Genomic DNA, 21,059 nt, shown 5'->3' with positions numbered 1-21,059 from the left:
CGCTTCTCTAGTATGGATTCAACTTTTGCCGTTACAACTTATACCGGCTTCTGCAAGCGAAATAAACTATACCAGCAAAAGTACAATTTTGCCAGTATAACTGTGTCTACACACAGTTAGGCTGATGTCAGGACAGCTATGTCACTCGAGGATCACAATTCTTCCCACCTCTGCCAGATCACAGTGTTGCCAACTCTCATGATAATCACTAAAAAATGACAATGAGGCGTTCTTGTGGCACCTTAGAGACTAACAAATTTATTTGTGCATAAGCTTTTGTGGGCTAAAACCCACTTCATCAGGTGCATGGAGTGAAAAATACAGTAAGCAGAATAAATATTATAGCACATGAAAAGATGGGAGTTGCCTTACTAAGTGGGGGGGGGTCACAGTACTAACGAGTCAATTCAATTAAGATGGAAGAGGCCTATTCTCAATAGTTGACAAGAAGGGGTGAATAATCACTGTTTTCCTAAAAAGAAGTCAAGTGGATATGTGATGATTTCAGCCTTCATGCTTAAAGAAAAAGTAAGTTCTAGCCCTTCTGGCTGTGGAGAAAGTTTCAAAATGTGACCCCAGTGCACCCTAAAGGCTCAAAAAGCAGAAGACAAATAAAAAGAAGACCAAATCTATTATTTTTTCATAATCTCATTATTTTTGGTGAGCCTGACTCATGAGTTTTCAACATTTGGGGTTGGCAATACTGTATGGTGGCAGAAGCTTGTAGAGTAGACCTGGCCTTAGACAGCCCTGGGCTATATACCTGTGCTGGCAAAACCCCCAACATAGACACAGCTATGCCGACAGAAGAGGGCTTCTGTAAGCATAGCTAATATCGTTCAGGAAGATGGTACTGTATTACTATGCTGACAGAAGTCCTCCTGTCAGCAGATGCTGTGTCTACACTAGGGGGCTATGCAAGAATAGCGATTATGGGCAGAGCCTAGGTTCCATTGGGACCATTCTGGCCCTCAGCAGTCTAGAATTGTTAGGGTTCTGAACCCCCTGCCCCTCCCCCAACACCCTCTTGGGCTGTAAGTTCTGGTGTAGCACAGAATCTCATCCATAGATAGTAAACGTGCAAGTTTGTGCACACACAAGAGCACAGATGTAGCAGGGAGTGTTCCTCATGGTCTGGTCTCCAACACCGTGTATGCAATACAAACTGTTCAATCATGAGTCACGCTCCAAATAATAATAATAATAATAATAATTAAAAAAAATTTTGATTTTTTTTTTTTACCATCTGGTTTTTGAGACTTTAAGGGTTCATGTTTACAAGCTTTTCTCCGCAACCATGAGGGCTGTGAGCTTACTTGCTTTTAAATAAAAGCCGACATTCTCATGTAATTGCCTGACACCATGAGCTAGAACAGGGGTAGGCAACCTATGGCATGTGTGCCGAAGGCGGCACGCGAGCTGATTTTCAGTGGCACTCTCACTGCCTGGGTCCTGGCCACCGATCTGGGGAGCTCTGCATTTTAATTTAATTTTAAATGAAGCTTCTTAAACATTTTAAAACCCTTATTTACTTTACATACAACAATAGTTTAGGTATATATTATAGACTTATAGAAAGAGACCTTCTAAAAATGTTAAAATTTATTACTGGCATGCGAAACCTTAAATTAGAGTGACTAAATGAAGACTCGGCACACCACTTCTGAAAGGTTGCCTACCCCTGAGCTAGAGGTTTAAGGAAAACACCAAATATTGAAAGACTCGTGATAAAAATCACAGGAGTTGGCAATACTAGTATAATCAGACCCCTTAACTTTATCATGGAACAGCACATAAATCCTTTTAAATTCCATTTGAAATGCATTGTTTTGCAGCTTTAAAATACTATTCAGACCAATCAATTTATTCCATTAAATGTAAAGCTGTCTTACCTCTTAGAACCAGAAATCAGAATTCTTTAACTACATGCAAACACAAAACTCATTAGCAGTGACTGCTTCAGAACACCAGTGTCTAGGTGGGCAAATCATTCATTTTTATTTTCTACATGTAGCAACTGGACCCTGCAGTAACCAAGTGCTCCCTACTTTGCTGTAGCATTTGACTGTAAAATCTACTGCCAAGTCATCAGGATAAGATAAGAGACGAAAGTGGAGCGGAAGATCACGAAGTTGAGGAAAAATACAGATATTTCCCTTTCACCCATGCTTTTGATCACAGAAATCACATTTCAATCACTGTTACACAAAAATAAATATAAATCCAGACAATCCACTATTCAAACTTATTTTACCTTCTCTGTGCCTCGCTTCTTTTCTCTAGGTTGGTTAAGTTTAACTTGTCTGTCCACCAAAATTTTCTGCCAGTACCGCTGTTCATGATCACCTTGACATACACATGAAGTGATAGTGCATTAATAAGGTTATCCAATATAAAGAACGCAGCATTTTATCTGTCATGGCCAGGTCAACTTATTTTAATATGTATAACCATGTGAACAATATTTGTGGATGAAACCTGGCACTTCAGTTCTCAGCAAGGAAGGAACTTCTGTGTAAGAACAGGTTAATCCCTTTTCATTATGAGAGGAGGAAAACCTCATTTTAAAATGGAAGCTCATTTCAATAAAAGTAGTTTTAAATACAACATTAGGCATACATATAAATCTTCAATCACTGACTTTGTGTTAATCTGAAAGAATATTTTTATGTGGGGGAGGAAGGCACAGGGGAAAAAAGCAGAGAGGAAATTTGCTCCCCCAAAATCATCTTTGTTTTGAGGTCAAGTCTGGGAAATTTTTTGATGGTTAAAAGTTACTTATTTTCATTTCAATGAGCTGATTTTAAAAAAAAAAACAAAAAAACCCCTAAACAATGACTTGGAGAGCACTACAAACCCAGAAAGGGATCTATGGTAAAGTAAGAGTCCCCTGCAAAGCCAAGGTCCATCAACCCCAACTGTAACACTCTAGTCTTACTTGACAATGTTAAAATACTGAAGGCTAAATAGAGAGTAAAAATAAAGAACAGTAATATTATAACTTGAAAAGTAAATGCTGTATTTCTTCAGATTGTCTTTGGATCTCAGAACTGGAACGGTTTAAAGGCAAAGCTTCATCTCAAAATGAAATATTGCTGCATTCAGTAGATCACAAACTTCCAACAGAACTCTGCTTAAGAATTAACATGACAAATAAATGCTTACATTATGGCTCTTAGGTCTGGTCTACTCTGGGAACTTACATGGGTGTAGCTATGCCTCTCAAGGGTGTGCAAAATCCACAGTCCCGAGAGACATAGCTATGCCGACTTAACCCCGATGTACACAATGCTAGATTGATGTAATCTTCCGTTGACCTAACTACAGCCTCCCATAGAGGTGGATTACCTACACTGACGGGAAGTGTAGGTAATGTCTACACTGAAGCACTACAGTGGTACAGCTGCAGTTGTGTCGGTATAGTGGTTTAAGTGTGGATATACCCTGAGGGTATGTCTACACTGCCCATGTTACAGCGCGGCCGTGCTGTGACGTGGGCAGTGTAGTCATGCTGTATCACCGGGGGAGAGCTCTCCCGGTGATAAAAAAATAACAACCCCGAATGAGGGGTGCTAGCTTTATCGACAGGAAAAGCGCTGTCTACACTGGGACTTTTCAGCGCTAAAACTTTTATTGCTCGGGGGGAGTTTTTTCACACCCCTGAACGACTCAAGTTTTAGCGCTAAAGTGGTAGTGTAGACACAGCCAGATTCCAAGGCCAGAAGGAACCATTGTGATCATTTAGTCTGACCTCCTGTATAACCCAGGCCGACCTTCCCCAAAATAATTACTACAGTATATCTTTTAGAAAAACATCCAATCTTGATTTTAAAATTGTCAGTGATGGAGAACCAACCATGACCCTGGGTAAATTGTTCCAACCGTTAATTACGCTCCTGTCTGAATTTGTCTCACTTCAACTTTCAGACACTGGATAGTGTTATACCTCTCTCTGCTAGACAGAAGAGCCCATTATTAAAGGTTTGTTCCCCCATGTAGATACCTACAGACTGTAATCAAGTCACCCCTTAACTGCCTCTTCGTTAAGATAAACGGATTGAGCTCCTTGACCTATCACTTTAAGGCAGGTTGAGGCTCTATTAACAATGATAGTAAGTCCCTATTCCCTGATCCTGCATTGTGATCCACTGGGTGGACTGCTACACCTATGCAGATCAAAATGCCAGATCAAGGCCACAGTTTGAGGATCCATTATTGGTCTGTGGTAAAATAAACCAGTTTCAGTAAAATATTTGTATTTACAGACCTGTCCTTTATTTGGTGCATGGTTTCTATTTCCTTTTGTTCTGTTCTTTAGTCATTTTGGGTTTTATCTAGAGGCTGGTCTACACTTCAAAGTTTTACTGGTCTAACTATGTAGATTAGGTGGGTGTTGTGTTTTTTTTTTTAAATCACTGACAAAGAGCTTGCCTACATATTAAAATTATTTCAGATTAAGGTAGAGTGTGAATTTAAAGCAGAATAGCTATACTGGAATAAATTCCATCTGTAGACAAGGCCAGAGTTATACTGGTAAAAGCCCTAGTGAGGACACAGTTATACCAGAATAAAGGCGCTCCACTTCCCTAGCGGCAATATGCTATACTACATCTTTATACCAGTATAACTGCATCCAAACTAAGATAGTTTTATCACTTTAACTATACCTGTATAGTCATCAGCTAGTCTAGTCATAAATTTCCATAAAATTCATTATTCCAAATGTCCTAGAGACACGCACTTGCCTTTCACCATCACATTGTAATTATAAGGCTGAAAAGTGGAATAGGAATATGGTTCACTGCAGTGACAACTATCCATTGTCACTGAAACCAAAAAGTGATCTGCCAGTTGAAGTTATGTAAAGTCAAATGACCACTCTTGTAAGAATAAAATTATGTGGCCTGGTTAAGACAACCAATTTAAAATACCAACACATTTTGACAAAGAAAAAGTGACATAGTATGCTTGAGGTTTTGACGCTATAGTTTTTGTAGAAAAGGGAGAATAGCGACAAGAAGAAATAATGATATAAAACCAAAATATTGATTCTGTAATTTATACATGATGCAGAAAAGTATCTTAACTGAATATCAGCAATAAAGTTAAAATGCAGCAACAGTCCTGCTCTTAGTTCCTAGGAGCTATCTCTCATGCATATATTTTAATAAACATCTTACCAGTTAGGACCTCAAGTTTCCAGTTGTTTTTAATCTGAATTTCTTTATGTGCTTTCATTACAACCTGTGCATCTTCAGGAGTTTTAAACCGAACATGACACTCTGTATCTCCTTCCAGCATGTCAACATAAGCAACATCAGCTATTATTGCTAGAACATCCTGTGGCACAAAAGAGAACTCAGACAAGTTAGCCAGAACAAAAATAAACTGCAGTATTTTCAAATACTGTCCTTTGAAAATCCAAGGTGCATACAAAGGAGCAATGGCTTGGGAAATATTCTCTAAAGTCAGTTACAAGGAAGTGAAAGTGGAACTTTATTACATTAATAAACGAATCTGATGTCAAATAATTTCTGGCTAACATTTATTGAGTTTTCAGAAGAAAATCTATGAATAGTCAATGTTTACTAGATTGAGGTTATATAATTTACCTCAGAGTTGCATGTGTCCCAAGAACCCAAGCCCAGGATAGATCTATTATGAATCCACTCAACAGCTAACCCTTGTTGATGTTCTTTACAGTCATTAGGAGGGATGACAGCAGAACAATAATTATATAATGCAATAGTATTTCCATTTCATATGTTAGTCCAACAAAAATATATTTACTTCCACACCTAAATATTTTATTTAAGGTTAGGACTGTGGAGAATGAAAAGAAAAAGCTCAAGAACGGTAAAGAAGTTAGGAAATCAGTACATGGCACACTACAGTGGATACTGGAGTTCCTTTTCTCCTATACCAAATGATCTCTGCCTGAAAACTGACACCAGCAGCTGAAGAAGGAAGAGTCACACACACTCTTTCAATCAAATACTTTACCTGTGAAACTTGCTGTGAGGGAAATTAACTGGGATCACGCATTCCTAGTCAATTTCATTCACAGCAGGTACTGCAAGTAAAAATGTTTCTATGCAAGAATTAGGCACTACTTTTAACCCTCCAGCTGCAAGGCTGAATCTTAAAACCCCCCCAGCACTTAGGTTGACAAGACCATGTGTGGTCCAAACAAAACCTTTTCACCCCTAAGTTTGGTATTCCCACATAACATTTCCACAGAAAATTACGCAGACTACCAAAATTAATTTTACAGGAATATTTGCTTATTGGTTGATCTCTGAAAAGCGCCTCCACTCAGTAGCATGAAATAACATTTTGGTAATCAGAACTGAAATGTTTAAGCAATAATGTTACATTTAAAATATATGCAATAAGCCAGCAAAAGGTATTTTGCACTTATCTGTCAAGAATGTATTGTGAAACCTAGACTTACAACAGAGAGGTGACCAGACCAGCAACAAAATATTTCCATAATTTCCGAAAGTAAGCCAAAACATCGTAATATTTTTGTGTAACATTTTGTAAAATGTTATGTCTGCCCTGTTTATTCTCTAGTCATGGTTGTGACTCCATAGTTAAGATGGGGAGTGACTTTCTATTATAATTCATATTTTCACAGTCCTTCCTTTTCTCCTGAGAATTTTCATGCTTAGTCACAGGTCAGATCATTTATTTTTTTAAGACTGATGCAAATCAGGCAAGTAATTTGATTTACATATCTGAAAATACCGGAGAGTCTAACACAGTTTGATTTCATCTACACAAACAAGATCAAAACTTTGTTATCCCCTTGACTATATTACATCATGTTGTAACACAAACCCCTGACACAATAAAACATGTAAATGCAGACAAACGCTGAATAGCGCCTAGATATTACAAGTGATGAGCGAGGGGGAGGGAGGAGGTCAGACATTCTCTCATTAATGTCTCTTGGCTCTTAGATAGCTGCTTATAAATACCTAAATAGATAAGACTGATTCAGTTGAAAGCATATCACCAATTTGTTTTCAGTAAGAGAGATATGGCCCCGATCTTGCAAAAATGTATGCACATGCTGAAGTTTAGACACTTATGATTAGCCACCCTGACTTCAATTGTATTATTCACAGGATTGTAAACTTAAGCAATTGCATAAGTCTTTGCAAGACTAGGTCTGAAATAGTTCTCTCATTGCCTTAAATGATCTACAGAGTATTCATTCCAATATTGCCAATAACACATAATGTTTACTGTTTGAAAAGCATTCAAGTATTAAACCTTCTGATTTAAGTGTCATAAAAGAACTGATTCAGTCCATATGCTAATTCAGGGCCCCATCTATGCAAAAGAACCAGCATATGCTAATACTTCACATATTACTGTGCCGGGGGCTTCTGAAATGGATGTTTCGTATTTAAATTAGGGGCAAGTGATGAAAATGGCCATAGAAACTCAGTTTCTGTGTCTCCCCAAACAGGTACAAGTTCATGTCTCTATTTATTCTTTCTTATCTGAACCAAAAATACATAAGAAGCTGCAAGTTGCAAATAATAAAAAAGAATGTTGGTCTTCTATCACCTCACAGCGCTGCAAATTTATATTAAGTTTCGTGTAAACTAAGGCCAAAAAACCAATTTGACAAGCACAAAAATAAGTAACAGTTACATGTTATTTCATTTATCAAATTACATATGTAACATAAATGGTATTTTTGGAATAATTGTGAGTCACTTAGGGAAATATTTTATCACTCTCATTCAGGGAGCACTTTATTGGCCTCAAGTTCCTATTAGATAAACAAACCTTATTAAGTAAAAAAAGGTTCAGTAAAAAATTACTGGCACTGTATATTATTTTGATAGAGATTAATCTATATTAAGCAATTATCATCCATTTTGCCTTTATATGAAGTAACAACAGCTTACCAGTAACTTAAATAGTTATTTTGTTTGTTTTCTTAACAATACAGAATTCAACTGATGTTTGTCATACCTAAATTGCAAGGGTGGAGCAGTCAGGGCTGGTGATAGAGGGAGAAAATGACTCATCCCCAGTAAAAAGTAAATCTGTTTTATAAAACTTATTTTTATGGTAAACTTGACTTCTCTGGAAGAGCTCTTTTCTCTGCTCAAAGCTTTTATTATTGTTGGTTTTGAAATAGGTTCTCTCAACCTGGTTCTGCTTTAATGAAATCTTCCATTAATGGGTACTATTCAGAAATATGTATACAGCTAGTTGCCGGATAGAAATTCAATAGGACTAGTTTAAATGGTATTCAATCATTTTCAGAATGGTATAAGGGGAAAGGATAACAGCTGCCCTGAGGTTACAAAGGCATTACCTTGATGTGTTTCCTGCCTGGTAGGGGTTCAGTGCTAATGATCTTCACAATTACTCCACTCACAAACTGTGGTCCCATTGTGTTAGCTTTCTCAGGGGGGCCAGAATCTTCATTGGTGGCTGTTAATTTGAAGAGGAAAAGAGCATAATGAAGCTTCACACGTATTACCTTGACAAACACAAGATAACCACAAAAATCACACAAACAATGCAATAAATCTTGTGGTGGCGTTCATACAGTGAATACCAAACACGGCTGCAATGGATATATACTTTATTGTTAGTTGGGATCAATTTATATATATGGATATTGATGGCAGAAACTAGTATTTCAAAAGATAAAACCAAAGTGACAATACCAGGAGATGGCATAATGAATGAATCAATTAGAAATCCCTCCTAAACAAAAGGCCTAAGTCCTTTTGCAGTTTTAAACACAACCTATGGTAAGAATACTTAAATTAACACCCTGTTAGTTGTAAGGATCTTTGCACCTCAAATTCTGGAATGATCTTGAAGAGTGCTGAAAAAGGTTTAGCGCTCCTAGGCTAGAAGTTTGTGGACAGAAGTTCAGGGGATCCAGTGCAACCCAGTAACAGAGTAAGGCACTTTCTGGAACACGGTTTACCCCATCTACACTGACCACAGAAACATTGCTAGTATGGTACTGTCAAGAACTGAGTTGAAACATGGTTCTGACTAACACGGATGCACTGCTTGTGTAGACAGGCCCAGAATGGAAAATACCGCAAGACTTGGTAGTTGGTTTACTATGAAATATTATCATTAAATTAAACTAAACGTCTCAAAAGCAAAGATCATTTTGTAATCTTGGATTATTTTCTAAATAATTTGATTATTCATTAATTCAGATAATTCAATAAACCATAATTGGTATAAATACAACTTCTTTTATATAACATAGTTCCTTTAATATGAAGTGTTGTAAAAGCTTTATTTCACTCTGCCTTTTCCATTCAGAGAAGTTAGTACACTGTGGAACTATTTTGATATACATCTATTTTCCAGTTCTATTCGAATACCAAACTCTAATGACCACCAACTGCATTTAAAAAAAACCACAACCCATCATAAAACACACAACATAAAGATCATCAGAACAACCTTTACATTTGACATTTTTTGTTTGAGGACACTTTTGTACACCACTATCTGTTTCCATCTTCTCCAGACACTCAGATTTGATTTGGGACATTGTTTTCTTTAAGGAAGCCATGCTGGCTTTTTGAAGGGCCAAATATTCTTGCTTCAGATCCATCCATTCACTCCTACGTAAGACAAAGATTTAGGAATAAAAATGTCAATACTTGTGCAAAGATAATTAGACTTAAAAAAGCCATTACTAACATGAAGACAAAATTATGATGCTATTATTTGTATTACTGCAGAATCTGGGAGCCCTAGTCATGGACCAGAACCCCATTGTGCTAGGTGCTGTACAAACAGAACAAAAAGACAGTCCCTGCTGTCAAAAATGTAATCTAAGTATAAGACAAGAGACAACAGATAGAGACAGATGAGGTAGCACAAGAGAACAAGACAATATTGGTCAGCATGATAGGCAGTGGTCCCAATACACCAACAGTCTAAACTTATCAAATTTTTGTAGGCATTATGAAAAAGACAAGTATTGAGGAGGGTTTTGAAGGAGGATAATGAGGTAGCTTTGAAGATGTTTATGGGGAGTTCCTCCCAAGCGCAAAGCACAGTATGGAAAAAGCACAAGAGTGCTTGTTTGAAAAATTAGCAAGTGGGCAACAGAGGGTAGCATCATGGACTGATTAGAGGTGACAGTCAACATCTTGATAGCAAATGAGAGTGGGGATAGGCTGCAATGGGTGACAATGGTCAAAATGACTTGCAAATAAAATACAAACCATAGCTGACATCAGGGGGCAGATGCTCAGTTGGCGTAAATTGGACCTATGGCAATATATGCCAGCTGAGGCTCTCCCCTGTTGTGCTTACTGGCCTCCCCATCTTTTTATATAGCTGTCTAGGGTCTGATGGTTATCTGACTAAATTACCACTTTGTTTTATCTACTAAATGGTCTAAATAAATACTAACAGGAGAACAAAATTACTAACAAATTAAGAGAGATTGCCAAATGTATTATATCTTCAGAAAGCATTCTGAATGCTTTGGTAAATCAGACATATATTATTTGGAACTGGAATTACAGAGCACAGACACTAATTCAGGACTGATTAGTTCACTGAGCCCTCTTTAGTTTTACTACATTAAAAAATCAGTCATTTTCTCTAGAAAATTCACTGATTAAAAACCAACAACTGGTTAAACTCACCCAAAAAAAAACCAACCTTATAGAGATAAGAACATTCCTTACTATTCAAATGCATTAGAGTTTTAAAAAAATCCACACTGCATGGAAGCAATTTATATATTTACATACATTTAACATGGAGATGTTTCTGCAAACAGCTAGAGCTTTGCTCCATAGAAACACAATGCCTATAGTGCCACTGTGAGAACGACTCATTGTTACCCTAATCTGTGCTATCAAACAAGCTGATAGGGGATTTTTAAAGAGGAGGATATCTTGTGGTAATGGTTTTAGCTGTTAACATTGACAACTGTATACTTCAAAAAAGCATCTAGCTCACCCAGGATCATACGTTCTCACAGAGCAAAGACATTAAAATAACAAAAGAGCCATGTAATGATTCTTTGAGATAAAAAGGCAACAACCACTCTGTAGTAAGGTATGGTATAAATAAGAGCCCGAGGAGGCACTCCCTGTTAACTAGACTGAAAAGGAAGAGCACACCATGGGGAATGAGCCAGGCAAGTAATTCAATGTTTATAATGTTCTTCTGAAGCATTTCTACTATGCAATAATGAATAGAAATGTAATATTCTTGTGTTATATTTCATGCAGCAGGTGTACTGAACTGGTGGGAAAGGATAGCAGACACTGCAAAGTACTGGTTTATGTGGACCCCTTCTACTTTAACATGGAGGTGCTTTCTGTGACTATAAAAAGTAAGTGCTTCCATGTTTTAGTAGAGGTGAATCCTGATCTCAGTCCTGGAATATCCATATGGAAAAACAGGAACCTTGCCTCTGCTCTTGTGTCAGAGGATTTGTTGACCCATAAAAGGAAATAAACACAAGAAGAGGAAAAATAAGAAATCATGTTTACCTATTATGTATGTTATTGTAATTAATGTTAATGATTATTACAAGTGAGGTATTTATGACAACTTTTAAAGGACCCCCTTTGCTTTAACATGGGGGTACCTGCTGCCTAGAAAAAGTAAGTGCTTCCATGTTTCAGTGGTGGTGGATCCTAGTGTCTTGAATTTATGACACTTCTAGAAAATAAGACTGATCACCGCTCAGAAAGCAAACTAAAATGTGCAAAAAGTAACAAATGCTAGCGAGTCTGTCCTTTAAAATATCAACCCTTATAATTGTTCTTCAAACTTCAGATTTTTCACAACAAAAATGCTGCCTAAAGATTACATTTTATATTATATATATTACTCTACTATTAGAAAATACTCTGAATGTGCATGCTATAGATATTTTAACAAATTCTTATATGTAGTTATATTTTACAGAAAAAAGAGGCATAACAGAAGTTTGCAGCCTCAGCTTAAAGGACCCCCACTACTTTAATGTGGAAGTACTTGCTTTGCTCCTGATAAAGTAAGTGCTTCCATGTTTTAGTGATGGTGAAACCTGATTTTCAACTGCAGAACATCTACACTGAAAAAATTCCCATTTCCACAGAAAACATTTGATGTGGAAACCTAAGAGGACTAAAGACTTACAGAATTGTAATTAATCTGTAGCAAAAACATTCCATGCATTGTAGATATGAATTACACAAAAATACTCTTAAGGGAGAAATCCTGCCCATATGAGGTAAGTAGAACTTGGACAGAATCCATGGCTTAGACTGGCATCATGACATAAATATGAAATTCTCTGGGGGAGTGGGGCAGTCAATACTGTTTTTCTCCACAGCACTAATGCATCCCTATATACAGGGTTATTTTCTCTCTTTTCATAACAGCTATGCACTCATGGATTTACTTCCTCCCCTCCTCCCCCCCATGCAAAAATAGTTAGTCTTTGTTGTAAAGGACCCCCTCTACTTTAACATGGAAGTACTTGCTGGATGCTTGAAAAAGTAAGTGCTTCCATGTTTTAGTTGTGGTGAATCCTAACTGCTCATTTACAGATCAATTACACAGCAGAAAATGCTGTTTTAAGTACACTGGTTAAAAGTACACTCTGATTATCTGGAGGGCCCCAAGTTGGAATGTTGTTTGTGTTTGATAGTTTGTTGTGTTTGTATTTGCTAGTACTGTATTTTTGGCTTTTATACCTATTTTTGTATTTTCCAGGTAGCATACAACACACAGAGCAACAGATAGCTGTTTTTAAATCCAATGAGATGTTGGTATTAAGAGTATTAGAAGGAATGTAAATAAATAAACTACTCAATTTACATTTTCTATACTACTGTCTATTATCAAGGAGAACAGCAATTTTTATATGAAATACTTATAGTATAGAGTTTTTTTTATTTTACTTTTAAATAAATGGCAACCTTTTTTAAGATAAGTTTTACCCAGCTACATACAGGACTCCATGATGCAACAACAAAAAATATATATATTTTTTTTAATTTGAATCTGTTTTGTTATCTAAAAGTTCGCTGTAAATATCTCTTGTAAAATGTTTAAACTTTGTTGTTATATATCTTAACTGCAGGCCACTACTGTTGCTAATATGCAACTCTGTTGTGTAAAAGCTGGAATTGCACTTTAGCAATGGTGATGGACTGTAAGACATACAAATAGATATTACAGGAAATGGCAATGTAATACTGGACATATTAGATGCTCTCAGATAAATATCAAAAGATGCATTGTATTCAATATGTAATTTCAGTCTGGCAAGATTTAATAAAGTATGCAAAACTATAAAACTTGTGATTTTATTGGACAGTTATATTTTTATATTTTATTTGAAAATGTCACACAGTTAACAGTGGCATGTTGGCGTAAAGAAGCATGCACATTCACGTCTACCATTATGTCAAAACATGAAAGCATTTAAATTCGGGTTATTATATAACAGTTTAAACGGATGTAAAAGATTCTCCTTATAAACTTCTGTTTCTGGGGCTTAATTTGGTCTGTTCACTTGTAGAGAATCATGAACAATTCAAATTTTGATCTTGGAAGGATCTAAGAAAGTACAACATAGTTATATCCACAACTCTTTAAAAATATCCTTTTTGAAGGAATCCCATTAAATTCAAAGGACCTGGCAACACAGCCAATAACACTTTTATCCCATAAATACTTACCACAGAAGACTCAACTTATTGCTAGTTACAAGATAAGCTACATAGCTTGTTCTGCCTTTTAAATCATAATATGGTTTCCAAACAAACACTTAAAATATTTTACCTACACACATCCTGGGATTAGTGACTTTTTAGCAGATTTTGTGCCATGACTGACACCACAGTCTGCATGGATAGTAAAATCATAACTGAAGCTAAGTTTTCATTAATTGGAAAATAGGTGCAAAAAACATATTTAAATTGTTGAGAGAATTAACTGAAAGTCTAAAGTTCAATCCTGAACATTTATTTTAAAGGAAAGCATTCAAATAAAATGCTTTCAACCTATCTCGGGCACTAAATTCAATTCCTTTAATAGGAAGGAAAAAACACGGTCCATGTCTTTCTTACATTGTTGTAAATTCAAACACCACCAAGCTGAAGGGTGTAACACTGGTGTAATTTACTCCTGAGTTTACATGAAGAAAAAGCAGACCTGTGTGCCTTATGCAAACTGTATAATGCCATCAAAGTACAGACCAGAGTTTCATTTATTTCAGTATCCAACAGTGGTCAATGAGAGATTCTTAAAGACTAGGCTTAAGAAGCTTCCATAATGAACCTAATTGTGGGGATATGCTGTGAACATTTTACTTTTGCACTTATTTCTTTAAGAGATTGAAGTTATTTGCCACAAAGACAGCAGGGTTCTGTGTATTTTTCATTATCTGAAATATAGCTAACATCCCACCATATGGTGGAAACAATATTTTCCCCCATTACTACTCCTAAAACAGCAGTCTTAAGACAAATTTTGACAAGTTCTCAAATAAGAAATCCATCTGATATATTAATGCAGTGACATTAACTTGAACTAATGTTGACTGAGAGCTTACAGCAGCTAACTAATTAGGAGGGGGGAAAAAAACACTACTGTCCTACAGTGCAAGCGGGTTAATACCATTGCTCTCTTTTTGAATGGTATGGTATATTCAACCAGCACAAAAAAAACTACTCTGAATGCTATAAACATATTAGTTAATGTCATAACATACTTTGAGAGTACTCTCAATGGAATGACCTCCTCTCCCATCTTGTGCCTTTCTTTGTGCTTTTTCTTATGCTTCCTTTTTGATTTTGAAAGAGATGTGTCTTTCTTATCACCCTCTTTCTCTTCTTCTGTATTAACTTCTAAATGAAAAACACCAAAAGAAAGATAATTGGACATGACTTGGACAGATCATATTTAAAGTGATAAACATAATTGAAATGGCATGTTCCTTCATTTACATTGCTATAAGAAGCACTGCTGTGACAACATTTATGATCATCTTTTTCAGTTTGAATTTTTCCTACTAATATCACAGTGAAATGTAGGGAGGTCTCTTCTAATTTATTTCCACAGTATATTTAAAAAAGTACAGACTAGTACAAACTGTCTCTGTCAACCAACATGAAAAACAATGCAGAATGCAATGGTGCCTGTTTTAGACTATTATTCACTCTCTACTTTGTTTCATTCCCAACCCTTCACTCCTTTCTCCACTGAGCACTGGTTTATCCTTTACAAAGCTGAAAAGATATTGCACTCCATTGCTTCCTTCATCTTAGATTCTTAATTCTCCCTTAAGCTACCTATAATCCAGTATTCTTTTCCTCTCCACACCCCTTCTAGTTCACATCAAAACCATCTCCAGCCATGTGAATAAGAGAAACTCATTAATGGATTTCCAGCAATAGTTGCTGTCTCCCTACTTTTCCCCCCTCATCAGTAGCATGAGCCACTATTCCAGTGGTTCTCAAACTTCATTGCACCACGAGCCGCTTCTCACAACAAAAATTACTACACAACCCCAAGAGGGGGGACTGAAGCCTGAACCAAAGCCCAATCCCCATCACCACTTGGTGGGGGGCCAAAGACAAAGCCTGAGCCTAACCCTGTAACTTGAGCACGACCACGCTGAAATCCTTGGGCTTCGGCCCCAGGTAGTGGGGCTTGGGCTTCAGCTTTGGCCCCAGGGCGGTGGGCTTCAGGCTTTGGCTCTGGCCTTGGGCCACAGCAAGTCTAAGCCAGCCCTGGTGACCCCATTAAAATGGGGTCTCGACCCACTTTGGGGTTCCGACCCACAGTTTGAGAACCGCTGCACTATTCTATTTCCCATAAACTATTCCCTGTCAAAATCAAAAGCAGGGGTAGTCAATAGGCAGACTCCAGGACAAATCTGGACTGCCAGATGCTGTTGAATGGACCCCAAAATCTTTTTATTTACTTATTTATTATCATTATTGTTATTTTTTCTGGAGTCTGGACCTTGACTATACATTGGCCAAGAAATTTGGACCTTGACAAAAAAATAATTGACTACCCCGATCAAAAGTGATCTTATCACTCTCCTTCTGCTGAAACCCTCAGCTAACTAGTCCTCACTTGCGAACCACAATCCTTTCCCCTCTCCCATTTTATATAGACTTGGCTGCCTCAGTATGCGGACTCAATGACGTCAAAAGGTCCCTGTCAGCCCTACATTTCTAGGATTTTATGATTTTTGTTCTGAAAAAAGTTGTTTTCTCAACACAAACTTTTGGATCTGTGGATATCAACCTTTTCCCCAAACTAAGATTGCTGTAGTCCCAGGTGATTAGCTATTTACTTTTAGCTTCTAACCATGGATCCTTATCTTCACATGTAATTTTGACATAGCCTTTAATATCTTGTGTTGCTGTATCTTTCTTATTTCCAGTAGAAAAGAAAAAGAAAAAGTGTCTCCAGCACATTCCTTTTCTGATTTTAATCCTACCCATCTAGGTTTTTATATGGGGCCTTTCAGCATAGTCTTGAGTTTTTAAATCTACACTTAATTTCAATGGCGTTCCAGCTGCCCATACCAGGTCTGACTTGAGCCTTCCCTGTAAACCATATTCATTTCTGATGAGAGCATCAAACCTTATCTAGTGTCTCTGCTCATCTCTCTGGAATGTCTAGTGCTAGCTTTAAACTTGACAACATTTCTGTGGCAATGATATCCAACTCTACATATTCCTTAACTCATTCTCTGAACCCTCATGTATCTGCCAGCTATTGGCCCAAATACCACTAATGAATGCTTCAAAAGATTAAAGTCCTTTTGATAAAAAGTAATTGGTGTCCAATGTCTGAATCCATTATCACTCTCCTTAGCACATAAATTTACCCAATACACACTAGTCCAAGTACTAGGCCTAGTAACCCGAGGCCATCCCTCCCAAATCCAGGAGCGTATATCCCCCTCCTCCCTCTATGCACAACTCTTTCATTCCCTCCTCCTTTCATGGAACCCTGCTTTTCTCTAGCCTTGACTCCTACTGGGCTCCCTACTCCTTCACTTGTCTGCCACCAAGTACTAACTCGCCCAAAATTCCACCGTTCCATAAGGAAGTGGGTTTTCAGAAACTGATTCGCCTTAACTTACACCCTAACAATGAGATTTCTAACACTGAGAAGGAAATTCTATTTTGGTTCCCAAATCTCTTTCCCCCATTCCCACTTCTTCCTCTTCTGCAAACCCACCTTTCATTATCTCTGGAAGATTGCGAAAATCCATCTTTAGTTAATTTTGCTTCTATGCAGCTAAAAGAAAATACAAAAGGTACAAAATTCAATAATATTTTTACCTTTGGAATCCTTTTGAGCTTCTGCCGTTTCTTCTTTTACAGAATGAACATCATCTTTTTGAGCAGTTTTCTTGACTTTTGCACCTAATGCCTCTACATCTCCAGAGTTGCTTCTTTTTCTCTTCCCTAGCCTACTTTCCTCAGTTAACTCTGGGCTTTCTGTTCTATCCCATTTTTTTCTCTCTTTCTTAGAAGGTTGCCTATGGACTCCAGATACTTCCATTTCCAAGCACTCAGATGTTGTCCTGCGTCTCTTTGACTTGCTTATTTGATCTGCAGTAGTGTCCAATGATTCTTTCATTTCTGCAGCTGACTGTAAGCTGCTTTCTTTCTTCATTTTGGATTTTTTCTTCTTTTTCTTCTTCTTCTCTTCTGTATAAAGCAAAACAACACATTTAAAACTTTGTCAATTAGCATTCCTGATTAAAGCTTAGACTAGATCAGCGAGCCTAACTGCATAGAGGTAGCACAACATGCCCTCATGTGAAGAGATCAGAGAGTTTTCAGCTCCTGGGAAAGTTGACTTCTTTGCAATTACTGGAAAGAGGCAAAAGATGGTCCCAGAGGGCTTTACTAGTTATTTTAGGAAGATGAGATAAAACTATAGAGGGGGTTTTGCTAGAATCTCCCAATATAGAGTGAGGCCATGGTCTTGTAAGTGAAGGTTGAGAAGAGGTTTCCTAGAATGCTCTCTGTTGAGTTAGCAGAGAGAATCAAGAGTGCCTGAAAGGGTTGGGGGTAAAATCCTGTTCTTCCTCACGATTTGTATGTGATTACAACATTCCCTGGAACTGGCTGCTTTTGGAGGTTGGCAGGAAAGAAAAGGGTCCTTACTGAGTCAGGATGGACAAGTAAATAGGAAAGCTCGCTGATTTAAATTATGAGGTCTATTGGGGGAAACAACCTTTGGTAGATACTGGGAAAATGTCAGAACTGCTTTTATGAATTCACTGAATCTATCACAATTTGTATATACCAAGAACTACATGCCTGCCAAATTACTTAATAGGGAGATTATCTGTATTGTAAAGTGGGAAAATTAGGTCTGATACCCAGTACTGTTTATTTGCTTCCAGACTGGCATGGGCTGGGAACACTACTGAGAAGCAGCACAGTCAGATCCTGAAGTAGAAGCGGCACCTTCACCTTTGGAGTCACAGCGATCACCACTAAAAATGATTAAGGAGCAAAGCCTTGTTGTTAATAAAGGAGTAGTCAGTCATTGGCCAGAAAAATGATGGATGTGATGGGGAAACTCACTGTGTGAATGGAAGGAGCCTCAAGACTCCGCATGAGACAAAGTGAGCTCCTCCATCAAAAACAAGGTAAGAATGAGCTGTGCAAGTCAACTGAAACTAGAATCATGCTCCTTGAAGAATTATGCTATCAAAATTAATCTACAGATCACTTACAGAACCACTGCTCAAGCATACTGAAGGGCTTTCCCTTTGCAATTTTCCCCATGTTTCTGTGAGCAAACGTTCTATTGACATTTAGAAGTCCCTGCCCAGAGGCACTGGAGTTATGAAGACTGAAGGATCCTCAGTGAGATATTCAGACAGTAAAATTCTGGTAAATTTCTCTGGTTCTACAGAAATACAGCTAACAAGTTGAGCAGAAAGAAAAATGCCAGATGGTTGCCATCCAAGACCTGCTAGACCTAAAACATGTTGGTTTTAGCAGCCTTAATCTTTAAATGTAATTTTGCTATTATAATTTATACCCTTCTCTTCAATGCTAAATGTTTTTATGCAAGTATGACAAATCTGACTGGGACTCATGGTGACTGTTTAAATAATGATTAATAAATAGTACAGCCAAGTCTGCTAGTATGAAAGCAAACAATGTTGCTTCTTGGTTAGCAAGAAAAGAAATTTTTATCCTTATTCAAGACAGAAAAGAGGCAGAAATTCACTACTGAAAACAGAGATGCTTCACCTCTGTATTCCAGTTTTGCTTCCTAAACCCATATTTACCAAAGAAAACAAAAAGTTACACATTTCTGTTTCAATAAAGTTTTAAATTAATAGATTAAACAGCAGCAAAATGAGTTTAAGATGTCCGAATTAAAATATTATGCTCAAAATATCCCCCTCCCCCACCACTAATACCTACCCACTACACTGCAGTCACTGGTATTCAGTGCAGGAACAGGCTTATTTTTTACTGTTCTAGGGAACATCCCAGGTTTTCTTGGTGCTTCTTCTGGTGGATTATTCAAAAACTTAAATTAAAAAAAAATAGAAAGTATTTAAGATCAACAAAATATTATTTAAAAACTAAATTTATTCACAGTGGAATACCTCCTCCCCCACCCCAAAAGAAATAATTACTAAAAATATATACTGCCTCTACACCCATTCTAGAAAGATGTGGTCTCTGAAGAATCCAACAAAGGAAGTACCTTCTTTTTGATAATTGGTCCATGAGCACTGCTTAAAAGTTTATTAGTCTTCAAGACATTAGTGTTACTAGCTCCTTAGAGCAATACAACAGTTTTACTTTTATTTTTGTTGTACTATGGAATGATAATTTCTAAAACCTCAAAACCACACCACAAAGCTATGATAAAAGTTAGTATTAATACCTTCACTATCCTCTTCCAGTGAACTGTGCAAGGCCATTTCATTCCCATTTTGCTTCTGTCATAAACAGATTTTTATTCTGGGTTCAAAAGGAGCTAAAAAAATAGCCCAATGAAATTAAGGGAGAAAATATCAGTGTGTTTTTCTCCTATTTGCTCCACTTAATTTAATTGAATTAGAAAACTTTACAGTTTGTGAAGCTATTTGCAGGTTTAAAAAAGACCCCCAAAAAATCAAGGTGATATCCAGGCTTTGAAATTTTATTATTTCTGAGAATTCCTGTATTTAAAGTTTCCCGTCCACTGCCCTTTACAGCACTGGAGACTATTCACATTTGCCACTCTATTATGAGTGAGGCTGTGAGTCTTTCACAGAGGTCACGGAAATCACAGATTCCGTGACTTTTCCAGGACCTCCGGGACTTCCGCAGCTTCAGCGGCTGACCCCAGGGCTGCCCAAGCAGTTGCAGCCGGCCCTGGGCCAGCCGCACCGGCCGCTGCTTGGGCAGCCCCAGACAGCTGGTCCAGTGCACCCCCCCCCCCTTGGAGGAGGAGTGGGGGCAGCGGCGGGGCCCCCTTGGCCGCCCCCTCAGCAGCAGTGGCAGTAGTGGGGCCACGCCCCCTGAAGCAGCAGCGACCATCAGAGCACCCTCCCCCAGATCAGCAGCGTCTGCTGGAGCGCCCCCTCTCCCCAAGCATTTAAGATTTAATTAGGGGTATTTTTAGTAAAAGTCATGGACAGGTCACTGGCTGTGACTTTTTGTTTATTGCCCGTGACCTATCCATGACTTTTACTAAAAATATCCATGACTAAATCGTAGTCTTAATTATGACATGGAAAGAAGTGTTAAAGCTGGGCCTACCTCAATAGCTTTGTCTGCTTGCTCTCTTGTTTCAAATTCAACAAATGCAAATCCCTTTGGGTCTCCAGTGGACTTATAACGTGGGATACTGATATAAACTACATTACCACATTTCCCAAATACCCGCTCAATCCAACTGTGGTTGACATTTTTGGGAAGCAGCTCCTAAAAAAACCAAAACATTTTATTTCTCTTTTAGCAATATAATATACACATTCCTGTATAGTCAGTTACCATAGAATCAATGTAGCATAGTACTGCTAGCTATTT

The 21,059-nt window shown here is 37.6% G+C and overlaps 1 protein-coding gene across 5 annotated transcripts in view; it reads right to left on the bottom strand.

Moving 5' to 3' along the window:
* Positions 1–21,059, bottom strand: part of LARP7 (La ribonucleoprotein domain family member 7) — a 38,756-nt gene that overhangs the window by 5,496 nt on the left and 12,201 nt on the right. For 4 of the 5 annotated variants that reach the window (XM_024216963.2, XM_024216961.2, XM_024216964.2 and 1 more), the window contains 8 exons: positions 20,790–20,954; positions 19,458–19,566; positions 17,343–17,714; positions 14,747–14,882; positions 9,469–9,632; positions 8,345–8,463; positions 5,181–5,340; positions 2,255–2,346 (listed from right to left, as the gene is read on the bottom strand). In XM_024216963.2, coding sequence (XP_024072731.1) covers positions 2,255–2,346; positions 5,181–5,340; positions 8,345–8,463; positions 9,469–9,632; positions 14,747–14,882; positions 17,343–17,714; positions 19,458–19,566; positions 20,790–20,954 — 1,317 coding nt within the window. The remainder of the gene's footprint in view (positions 1–2,254; positions 2,347–5,180; positions 5,341–8,344; positions 8,464–9,468; positions 9,633–14,746; positions 14,883–17,342; positions 17,715–19,457; positions 19,567–20,789; positions 20,955–21,059) is intronic. The other variant, XM_024216965.1, reaches the window with a different exon arrangement.

The sequence above is a fragment of the Terrapene carolina genome, unplaced genomic scaffold (assembly GCF_002925995.2).
Source record: "Terrapene carolina triunguis isolate 2854851 unplaced genomic scaffold, T_m_triunguis-2.0 Scaffold706, whole genome shotgun sequence".
Classification (NCBI taxonomy): domain Eukaryota; kingdom Metazoa; phylum Chordata; order Testudines; family Emydidae; genus Terrapene; species Terrapene triunguis.
This window is presented reverse-complemented; position numbering and strand designations above follow the sequence as displayed.